This window comes from Python bivittatus, unplaced genomic scaffold (genome assembly GCF_059951505.1).
Source record: "Python bivittatus isolate LINGU-HERP-01145 unplaced genomic scaffold, Pbiv_v1 ctg000610_np1212, whole genome shotgun sequence".
In the NCBI taxonomy this organism is placed as follows: domain Eukaryota; kingdom Metazoa; phylum Chordata; class Lepidosauria; order Squamata; family Pythonidae; genus Python; species Python bivittatus.
The window spans coordinates 8,759,091-8,771,608 of NW_028277088.1; the positions used below are offsets into that span (position 1 = coordinate 8,759,091).

At 36.0% G+C, this 12,518-nt stretch overlaps 1 protein-coding gene across 1 annotated transcript in view; it reads right to left on the reverse strand.

Annotated features, from left to right (window-relative positions):
• LOC103067064 (protein tyrosine phosphatase receptor type N2) overlaps positions 1-12,518 on the reverse strand; it is a 137,779-nt gene that overhangs the window by 6,770 nt on the left and 118,491 nt on the right. Inside the window, exon 12 of the mRNA XM_088150523.1 lies at positions 2,362-2,435. Within this exon, the coding sequence (XP_088006649.1) occupies positions 2,362-2,435 (74 nt within the window). The remainder of the gene's footprint in view (positions 1-2,361; positions 2,436-12,518) is intronic.

Here is a 12,518-nt window from a genome sequence, read left to right on the forward strand (position 1 = left end):
AGTGGTTTGCCAATGCCATGAAATGATGCCTTTGCCGCTGTCACTGAAGTGATCATCTGCCTCCAGCATCTTCCTATATTGCTGCTGCAATATAGGTGCCTGCTTGCTTTAGCTGGGATGACCTTCATGCCTTGGGTGACGCTGATGGGATTATATAGTCTTGGCATGCACTCCCAGCGTTCTTCACTCACCCTTCCCAGGAGCAACCATCCCCACTCCCCATAATGAGGCAATACATCAGGATTAGGGAGGGAGTAGTAGTGGATGGTGTTCATTTCAGGACTGGATTAGAAAGGAACCTGACCATCCTCTGTCACCCACCACTGCCTAATTGTTTGGGCACAAGAACTTGCCATTTGGAGCTTGCAGAAGTCTGGAAAGAGAAAAGCTGCAATTCAGCAGGAGAGACATGTTCCGCAATGCACCTGCTGAGCTTGTTGTAGCCTCTCCTGAACATCATTCATTCCCCAGAGACATTCTTGGAGATACAGCTGGTGGTAACAGCATGCATTTGCAACCAACTTTGCTGAATGTCACTAAGGAATGGGTATTTGTCTAAAAGAAAAAAAGACATTCCCTTGCATTCTGGATGGGATTGGGCTAGATCTTACCCCATCATTCCTACTCCCAACCAACATAGCTGGCCTGTTTAGGAAGGAAAGAGGCTCCTTTTTTTTTTTTTAAATGTAATTATCAGCCACAATGAGAGATGGGTTGTTTAACTAAACACCAACCAAATTTGTTCCAATTTGAGATTGGGCTCTCTATCCAAATCATTTGTTTTTGGGCAAATAGAAAAGGGATATGTTCTTTCCCTTTCTGACACTAGCTAAGAGGCTAGAAAGCTCCTGAGACTGCCATTTCCTGGATTCTATGCTTGCCCCATGCCATTATTGCTAGCTGCCTTATGAGAAGATCCTAGAACCTGCTTGGTTTCTGTCTATTGTATTTTTGTGTACAATTATTTATACTGCTTGTACGCTATATGGGAAAATGATTATCCCTAAAAATATAATACCTAATTTATTAATACACAAATATATATTATCATAATTATTATTTATTATTTTTCTCTACAGGACTCCAGAGGCAAGTAAGAGAGAGAAGAAGCTGGGAAAAAAGGCAAACAAAGCAAATAAAAAGAGCAGTGAACTTTCTGCTGCAGCACTGGGCTAAGGAGAATGAAAAGAAGTGGGAGAAAAAAATAAATTTTCTTGTATTTTTTTCTGCATGGGAGGGAAAGTGTGTGTTTAGAATTGTCTGTTCTGGTGGGAACACATTTGGCCTTAAATATTAACTAAAGGTTTGGAGAAGATAAGAATCAAATTGTGAAAACTAATTTATTTTAAAGAGGACCTGATACTTTGGAAGGTATAATTCATTTAATTGCATGTGTCATTGTAGAAGAATTAGGAAGCCAGTTACTTTGTTCAAAAACAATCTATAAGAAACTAGATTTGTAACTATCACTATTTTCTTCCTATATGTGAAATAACTGAGTGGAAAGGAAGGTGAGATGGAGGATAGATTCTACCCAACACTTTTTCTTAGTGAACTGCCTATAAATGCTTCATATTCATATCATGAATATATTCTGTCTCTAAAAATGAAAACCTAGTAGTGATACAACATTTTTTTAAAAAGTTGCATTAATTTTCCATTATTGTTAGTCTTGGAAATGATTTCTATAGGCAGGAAAAATGAAAGTAACTGAAAACTATAGCTGCATTTTAGTAAATTATTTCTATACTTTTAGTATAATTTATTTAATTATTATAGTCTGGTAAAATTCCTATTAGTCCAATATCCAGAACCATGGTCAACACAGTATAAATCACCAGGTGAGATTAAGCACAGTAAATTCAAACTATGAGAGTCTATTTTGATTTGAACAGTCTGTACAATAAAAGTTCTAGAATCCATGATCCTGTGCTGCTCCTATGGCTTCGTATTTTTGGTGATTTTATGGATGTTTATTTTTAAAATTGGAATATACATTTCTCTGACCTACTCTAGTGTATCTCATGTACTAGTCCTTTCTTCAAACTTTTACTAAATATTCTTGATCAATGATCCTTTTCCAATATAGCTTATGGGGACATTTTTGAATATGTTTGAGAGAAATAAATCTATTCATGAAGATTTGTTTTAGGCATCTGTTTTATTTACTAATCTAAAGATGGATTTGGTTCCACATTAACAACAATAAGAATTTTACCAAAACCAACAATGGTTTCATTTGCATTATAAAAAAACTACACAAGTCTAGCCATGTATAATTCAGTGATGCTTATCCCCAAATAGCAATATTTAGAACTGGCATATTAGTATTTAAAATCTAAGTGGCTTCATTGACTGTACCTTTGTCTGGACCATTCCAGGTCTCTGATCTCTCAAATGCTCCAGAGTAGCAGCAATATCAATTTCTTTAGCACCTGCAACGTATGAAAAAAACAGAAATATCAACTGGGCTGTGTTTAAAGCAATGATCATGCATGCTGCATCTGTCAATCTTCTAGTCTTGGATTCCCTTTGGGCTTATAGCCCAGTTAAATATTATACAGTCATCTCTCAGCAGACTTGGCAGGCTCCCAAAATTGGCATTCAGAAAGAAAGGGAGTGGGAAGAGAAAATCCAAGGGTAGCTTTTATTAGCATTAGCTATTTTTTAAAACAATAAATATAGCAGAAAAATAGTACTTAAAAGGGATCTCTTTAATTATTGCTGTACAGCAGCGAATATATATTTGTTAGCATTAAAAAAAAACAGGGTTTCAAACCAGTTTGCATGATGTTTTCACTTTCATACTTGATATAAAAGACTTATGATTTACTAATATCTGGTTTTTATTTCACTGACATGCATAAATTGGGGTGATTTTTTAGAGGCTATCTTTAGTTTGTTCAAGCTATTTGTTATTGTGTTTTTGTTTAATTTCCATGTGAACTGGAGCTGAATGTGTGAAGGAAGTATTCAAAAAGATTCTGTCAGAAATATTCCATTATTTCATTATGAAATGAATAAATCATCATATATTAAACAAAAAAAAATCTATATTTGAAAAACAACTGTTCAGGACTGTGATGGGAAAAACAAGAAGAAAGGACAACAACCACACTCACAAACTATAAAGTCAGCCTAACCTAGCTAGTTATATATTATTTCCCTGACTTGCAAATGTGATTTCAGAACAAATATAAATTACAGACAGGTAAGAAACAGTATCTTTGGACTGTGGCTTAGAGGTTGATGAGATGACACACAGACTAAGAACAAAGTCTCAACTTTGGGATTCTCAGATCACTGAAAGCCAGCCTTTTAATAAAGACCAATGTTGTTTTGTCCAATTCCAAAATTTCTGATATCAGTGGACAAGTTGGAAGTCATAAAATTACCTTGGGGATGAACCTACTTTCTTATACTTGAATAAACCAGCTCAGATTCAAACAAATGTTCTGCAAAGGAGCTTAAGATTTGGATGAGTATGAGCAAGACGTTGGGTTTATTCAGCTCTCTCAGAATGGAGTCAATACTAAGTCCTATGTTAACATAGGCCTAAATCACCATTAAACTTTGAGTATAATTATTGAAAGTATAAACGTGTGTGTGTGCGTGCACACATGCACACATGTATAAACACAAGAAACAACTGTAGTATGGGAGATAACACAGGCAAACACTGCAAACCACTATTTTATATTGCCCAAGCAGCAGAGAAGTTGCCCATCTTTGGATTTATCCATGGTACTGCTGTAACATTTAAACAATATATCCAAGCCTGGGTAAAATGGATGAAATACAGATGAAGTTGGACCAATGTAGCCTAATTTGAAGTCCCTTGCTCAGCCATGAATCCCCTGAATAGTGTTGGGACCATTGACATTATTGGTATTTTGAAACCAATTTTATTAATAGAGTTTTATTTTTAGTATACATACATCATGTGGTAGATTTTTTTTTACAGCAAGTTGACTTTAGCAGTATTTTACTATCATATGTTTACTTACTTAGTATTTTACTATGCTGCAGTCAAGAAACAAAAGATAAAACCTCCTTCAGCAGGAACATAACTCCTGGTAATTTCATGAACACATCCATCTATTTGCCTCTGCTTTCTTCCAGGGTGTTTTTTGAACTTCCCGGTCTAGCCTATAGCCCTAGTATCTCCTGAATGTCTCCCTTCAGGTACTAACCACACCTGACTCTGCTTAGCTTCCAAGCCCAGACAAGTGCTATTAATTACAGGACTTATTATGGTTAACATTTTAAAAAGTATTTAAATACTAACACTCTTACTGAATCAACTAAAAACCTAAAGGTCTAATTTTAAAGTTTGATTATGACTGAACAGCAAATAGAAGCATGGGGAAATATCCTCGAGAGAGAGGGAACTTTAGGGTAAGATAATTTCTTTCTTTCCCCTGGGGAGGAAGAGTATTTCTTACTAACCAAAACAGCAGTCGCAGAGGGCAGGAAGATACATGCCAAATGATTCAGAATTCTCAACAACACTTTATCTCAACACTTTATCTAACAAAGTTTGATGAGAATGTGAACAAAGGCTCATGTGGTTATCTTACAACCAGCCAAATGTAGAATATTAACCTGATCTCCTCAGAAGTTCTCTCTCTCCAGAGGTTGCTTAGATAGGCAATAACTATATTTTTTCAATCATCTGGCTCAGGAGGGAGGTTCAGGACTGATAGAAGGAAAAGTTTTTAAATACAATGCATAGTTAAACTGTGGAATTTGCTGCCAACAGCTGTGGTGATGACAGCCAATTTGGATGATTTTAAAAAAGGACGGGAAAGATTTAATGGAAGATCAGAATACCACTGGCTCCAAATTTTGACAGTTGCTTATTGCCGCCCCAAATACTGGTTGCTGGGAAGCAACAATGGCATTTATCTATCATCCTCAATCTGGGTTGATGAACTTCCCAAATGCATTCAGTTGGTCACTGTAGATGCAATATGCTGCATTAGATGGGCCTGTTGCCTGATCCAGCAGGACTCTTGTGTTTGTGAGGGAGAAGTTTTGGATGCCTTGTTATCCGTGAATGTAAGCTAAAAGGGAGCAAAATGAGCATCAAAGTATCTTGACTCAGAGATCCTGTTAGGTAGCATGACGCTGCATTTTATGCCAGCTTAGTTCTTTGGAATGAAGGCAGAAGAAAGCTTTCTTGGAAACGGAAAACTAAATTTGCATGGTCTACCCTTAGAGAACGGTTACTTTTTATCCGGAAACATAGGAGGAGGTCCACTGAAAAGGCCTCAATCTCTAACACCTTACGTAATTGTTTTAATGGCAAATAGCAAAGTTGGCTTGCGAAACAGTAATTCGCATAGTATGGATGCTCCATAAGGGTAGGAGACATTTCAGGAGAGAAGTGTCATAGAAGAAAGCTTGATGGGGTATTAGATCACACTGATGCCATGTATTTTTCCCTAGAACTAATGTTAACGCATGGCCCCATTAAATAATTTTGCATTTAATTTAATTTTGCAAGTTGAATGTAATTTGCACCAAATGCGTGAAATCAAAGAAGCCATCCCAATGGGCTCCCGACAGGCAGGACTAATGCTGTCAGATTGATTTACTTTTGCTTAGGCCATCAAAGAAAGTAGCTGAGAAGGCACAACTGAAACATTTGGTCAACAAACTTTCTGGGAAGTGAACTACATTTGGTTTATCGCACTGAATCCCATTTGATCTTCTTTGTTTCTTCTTGGCTCTCACACCTTGGGGATAGGCATATTCTTTTCTCCCCTGTGTGTTTAACGCAACCAGCATTTCTGGCAGTCTCTGGAAGCAAATACAGCAAGGCAACAAAAAACAGCGCTGAAGGATAGGAGGAAGAATGTGTTGCTACGTAAATACTTTTCCAACAATTTCTTTCTCCTGAGGTCTCTGTTGTAAAGAAGATCTTCTTTTCTGCATGCATGGGCATACATGACAAAAGCTCATAACACTGTGGGTAGGCGGGTGGATCCATTCCATCCACCCACCCGCTGAAAATAACAAAATGAAATTAAGGAGAAAATAGGGGATACCTGGCTTGGTATCCTTTGGGCAGAAAAAGATTTTGATCCAGTGTAAGGAAGAAGCTATAGAAAAGGGGCTGTGAGGAATTAGGAAAGATCTATGTCTCACATGACTATGGTTCATCAAGCACAGCACTACCAATATTTAAGAAAGTCCTAAAGGTTCATTTGTTTTCTATGTCCATTTCCCAAAATGTATTTTTTGGGCTGTTTTATTAATCTTAGCTTTGATTAATGTTGATGCTTATTGTTGCTTTGCAATATAAGCAAATTTGGGAAGGACTGTAATGGGAAGACCTCTTAAAGCTATTTTAAATAAGTTAAATGGCATGGCTCAACAATGCAGAGCTCACAGTAGCCCATATTAATATGGAGGTTAGTGCCACCTCAAGGCTTTTAGCATCTTTCCTCAACTGCTCTGGCAGTCCTGTCTCCTAAACCAAATTAGCTAGCAATAAAAATTGTGTGCTGCCAATTTGGAAGAGGCAGCTAAAGGTTGGGAGAGGAAGCACATTTGTTTAGCAAGTAGCTAATTATTAAGGAGTACAATTCCTGCTCTCTCTCTCCATCTTATTTGTGATTATTTGTAATTCTGCAAAGCCCTTTCCTCCACTGCATGAATGTGCTTCTCCCTTCAATAAGGTTTTATTATTTCTGGACAACTCCACATTTTAGAATCAAGAAATTAACACATTTTAAAGTTTACACTGTTTTTCCAGTTGACCCATTTGGGTGTATATGTGTGGCAGACTGGGGATAGAGAGGCCTATGGTTCTCCAGAAGTTCTTGAACTATAATATCAGCAGCTCCAGCTGACATGTCCAATTGTGAGCAATATAGTGATAGTTTAGTAACATCTGGAAGGCCACAGGTTCTCTGGATATTGCTGGCATTTGGTGCTTTTTACTGGCAAAGTAGCAGGAATCCTATGAAAGCAGCCAACCCTGGAGAGCCGTCAAGAATGACATTAGTTTATTCAAATTTCACACTGGATATAGCTTTGGTGATACTGGCACCTCTTTTATCATTTTGGCTAATGTCTATAACGTATGCTGAAATCTTTTCCTGTGATTAAACTAGAAAGCAACCTATTCTTGTTCCAGCAGTTCAAGGAACAGCGTGTTTTAAAAGATATGATTCTGTTAAGATGATTATTTTTTAAATATATTTCTTATGACGAAAGGACTTGCTTTTTGGTAAACAATGATATTTCTTGGTTAGTCCTTGCACTACCTCTTCATCAACCTGCAGCTTCTGAAAAAGCTCACTGAGACAAGCAAGTCCACCCAAATATCCTGAAATGGAGAGTCAGTAAAGCTCTGGAATTCAGAATGAAGATTAATCACTCAGGCTGATTTTGGGTTGCAAATGTCAAACTGAAATATGCACGAATACTATTTTATGAAAATTTACTCTACTTTTTCCCTTGCAACCACCATTAACGTAGGAAAAGACTCCTGGATATGAAAGCCAAACTAAACTGTCCTGACTACAATATGCAGATTTTTTTCAGGCAAATATTTAAAAAAATTATGCTACCATCATAAACGACCCACTCTGTATTTCATTAATTAAATAATGAAGTTATTTTGTAAAGCAACATCACTTTAAGAATCAGAAGGTTATCCAGAGATTGGTTTGATGCTCCTGTGGAACTCATGAAGGGGCCATAAGCCAGACATGCTAAACAAATGTGCTTCCTCTCCCAACCTTTAGCTGCCTCTTCCAAATTGGCAGCACACAATTTTTATTGCTAGCTTTTGTTAATTCATCCCGTAAACTGTCTTTTGCATGCAAATTTTCTTCCCTGGAACCCTTACATACTCATCTCTCTGGATTATGAACCATTGGTTACTGCTTCATTGGTTCAAAGTGATTGCCCTCACGAGCTACTGACAGCATGTAATTAGTCACAAAGCATTTTCAACATTCTAAATATATTGGCCATGTGTCATCAATTAATAGGCTTATCTGAACACAATTCCATAATTTCTGCTATTAATTCTTTCCTTCCCTCAGTATTATCGTAAGGAAATAATCCTGATATTTTTTCCTGAAACTCCCTACCATGTACCTGAATGTATAAAAAATACTTAGCAATTTTTTAAAACAAGCATTAAACAAATCATGGCAAAAGATAGTGAACTGATTAGGAAGCATCAACTCTATTTAATTCTCAACCAGATAATTTTTTTCTCCATTTTACTTGTTATCTATAATAATTCTGAGATTTCTAGGCTTATGTGAGCCTGTGTGTATTTTAAATTATCCTTCCAGTAGTTATGTCAAATCTTGCTAAGAAACAGATAAAATATCTAAGTAGAGTTCAGGTATGTCATGACATCCAGAAAACTAATCTTTTCAGTTACATTTTGCATGCTTTAGAATTCTGAACATGTAAGGCAAGCTGGACCATAACGCATATTTCAAATATTTTCATTGCTTTGTCTGTTCACACTATGCATCTGTTTCAGTAAACCTGAAAAGCTGTATGATATGGAGGGTTCACAGAAAGTTAATCTAAAAATACATTTTAAAATATCTTAACTATCAGATATATCTCTATTAATTACATGGCTACCATTTATGATCAAATTCTAACTTCATTGTTTGCATTTGAATATGTTTTAAGGCTTACAGTTCAAAGGGGTTAATTATCTGATTAAAAAAAAAACTGCAATAGCCATTATACTGAAAGTGTGTTGGAACTGATTACCTCATATGTAGTTGGCAATTTGTCAGGTGAGTCATGGACTATCTTTGCAAATCTGTAAGATTTTGTGTCTATGCAAAATAATAATAATAATCATAATCATAAAAATCACCATCAGTCAATTGCAAAAGGCAGCTTTACTTGGAACAGCTTATATCCTGTGACGATACCTTTAACACCATCAAACAACATCTGCCTATCCCAGGTCCTTGGGAAGGACTGGATAGGTGGATAAAAATGCCAAATCCAGCCTAAACATCTGGCTGACTATGCAACCAACAATAATAAAAAATAAAACAATAAAAAGGCATAAATTTCAGTGAACATACAGCTTTTGATTATATCAGTGCACTCAAAAATGCCATTATAAATATATAGAATTTGTGGGCATGCAAACGGCTTTTTAAAAAAATACAGACCCAATATTTCAGTGAATGTATAATGTTGTTAAATATGAAAGCAAGACCTCAGGTTCTTCTGCTGATCTTACTCCTCCAACTCCATCTATTATATGCTTGGTCCTAATGAGCTATAGAATTTGAAGTTTAGCCATTCAATAAAATTCAAAGTGTAGAAGGCAAAGGGACAACCATACTACATTTAAAAATAATGCTTCAAGTGCTACTCTGTATTTAGGTCTCTGAACCATCCCACTCATACCTTTTAAAATATCCAAACTCTGTATCTTCTCTGTAACAATAATACAGATGATGGCAGGTAAAATATGGCAAAATGGCAAGGCCTATGGAGGTATTTATCAATAAACAAGAAATTGGATCTTTAGAGTAAAAAATACATCAGTAATCACTTTTCAGTAGAAGCCTGAAAAATGCCTATACATGTATACATATGTAGAGCAGTGGAATTTCAGCCACAGTATTACTAATTCAGATTCCTAATTAAGCCTAAATTTCTAGAATAAGAAACCACGTAACACTATATATTCTAATATAACTGAATTACAACCTTTGAATCAAGGTTTGGAATATAACTTTTCTCAGATAAAGATTAAATAAAGGTGGAACTACAGAAATAGAATTATGAAATTGTCCTCAAAGATAACTATTATTTGCTTAATACAGACATGTATTAATGTGTGAGGCTCTCTCTCTCTGTGTATGTATGTATATATATACACACATATACATATACATACACATACACACACATATATATATATATGTTTAGTGATGGAGACTACTTGATGTTTTGCAGAACACAACATTAAAATAGAATTTTGTGAAGAACTATTTTAAGAGCAGTAAAGACAACAATCAACTGATTATTATTAAAAATTCAGCTTCATTCTAAGCAAACTTCTCAGTGAACATAAATTATTGCAGTACAATTGAACTTTGGGGGATGGATGAAAAGTCATTCCACATATATATTCTGGGTGGGAGCTCCAGGAACAAGGAGAGAGATAATGTTATGAATGTCTTATTCCTTCCCTGATCCTAATTTCAAATCCTAAAACCTTTGTTCTTTTCAAAGTTCCTTTTTCTGTGGAATTATTCAGAACACAGGACTGGTACCATTTTTATGTATATATGGCTATAGAAATACCTCTGCCCAACCCTTTAGCACTGAACTATCCTCCTTTTAACACGGAAAACTCTTAAAATGGATGCAAATGTTACTTGGAACTAAACACATGAAAATGAGGGAGCTATATTTCAAATAAAAAGTACCTATAGTTACTCTGAAGAGTGTGCAGGCACACAAAGCTGCAGGAAGTTCTTCATGCAGTTGCATAAAAGCCCAAAACTCTACAAATACATTGTTCAAGTCTTTGAATGATATATGGAACCGAAAGTCTGGAATGTATGTTCTTAGCATATTGCTCTTCTGGCCACCATTAAATTTGGAAATATATCCTCCTCTTTCCTCAAATGAAAAGTACAAAAACAATTCAATTAAAATTAGTGTTAAGAATATTTACCTTATTTATTCTTATTTTATGTTAAACGTAAGAGAAATGGTGGAATTGGAGAACTGAATTTCATAAAAGTATAGTCTTAACAAAAATTTGGAATTCTAACAGTGCAATTTTATAAATGTCTATTTAAAATGAAATCCAACTGAATTCAACAGGACTTTTTGTCAGGTAAGTAAAAAAGATTTTTGTTAAAGGTCAAAACTTTCCTCAAAATGTGACCTCTTAGACATACAGGAACCAGACTATAAGAAATAATTTTCTAAAGAAAAATTAATTTAAAATAAAAAATTAAAAATGTCAGTGCCTGTTTTCATAGCATATCTGTACATTTAAACTATATTAAAAAAAACACTACTTCATAAAACATTTTTTTTTAAATCACTGATAAATCCAAGGATTTTGATTGCTTTCTAGTTTCATGCAGCTGAAACTAATTGTTTCCTATTTAGTTTGATTTTAAAATGCACTATTGTCTGCTTTTTAAGAAAACAGAGAAGGGAACAGGAACTCAAATTATTCTAAGTTTATTCCTAAAAGACCTTTTTTAAACAAAACAAACCTACAGGCCTTAATCCTTAAAAAGCGCCCCCCCCCCCCCAGCATGTTCACGGATGCTGGCAGTGCAGCTGGCCTTAAACCGAAAGTGCACTTGCATTTTTTAATGTTTAGAATTGAAGGACCAGAGCTGGTGCACCACAGAAAAGCCATGGCAATGGTATTCTTTGGTACTTGTGCGATTCATTCTTCTAAGAAAAGGAAATGGAAAGAAAGATTTCATGTCTTGGACTTCATGCCTTTGATCATTTGAACAACACTGGATCCTCAACCTGGGCCTCAAACTTCTCAGGCCAGACAAAGGAGGACTAGGCCTCACAGACCGGGCCTAGATTCCTGGCAGAACAAAACCTTTGGTTGCCTCACAGTGTGACAGCCTGGGAAAGGCCCACCTCAGCAGGACGGAGATGCCCGCTCTGCCCTTTGATCTTTCATTTAAACTGCCCATAGCCCAGGTCAGGGATTTTAGAGTGCGCACCCCCAATGGCAGAGGGGAGCAGGTCAAGAACAGAATGAGGCTCTACCCAATCTAAAAAACCCGGCAACTCTTTTCTTTGGTCAGTTTCACATGACTTACCTTGCATAGTGCAGCACTAAACCCATACTTAAAATGGAATGTGACATTACATGGTACAATGGAGTCAATAAATGGCATTCTTCAGAGCTCTTGCAACAAAATCAATCCTTCTCTTAAGTGGGTGAAAGAATGAAGGTAGAAAATGTTTCTTGTTTACTATTCTATGCAAGAAACTGTATACATTTTCCAATCTTGCTCTCACTGCTTTCATTGTACTCTCGTATTGTAAAAGACTGAAATGGGCTTTACAAATGTTTAACAGAAGTGGCACATCTGTTTCTTTGCCCCCCCCCCCACAATACCTTTTATTTAGACAGATCAAAATACCACTTGAAATTCAAATGTTCCAACCATCTGAAATACGCTTTTTCACAATATACAATTTAGTGCATGTAAAACATGGGCATACAATTCATTTATTTTTGATTTGCCTATCAATTCCTTGGACTGCTTATGAGTATGTGGGAAACAAACATTACCTCAAGGTCATAGTACTAGAACTGAAAATGAGGTCAACCCACCTTCTCAGTCAACAACACAGCCTTCAATATTTCAAAGATGAATATAGGGATACAATATCTGACTACACCTACAAACATGATCCAGTGGACTAACTGAATTAGGTCATGCAAAACTGGCAACATACTGAGATCACAATAAATGTTAAATATGCAGACAGTGTGAGGGCAG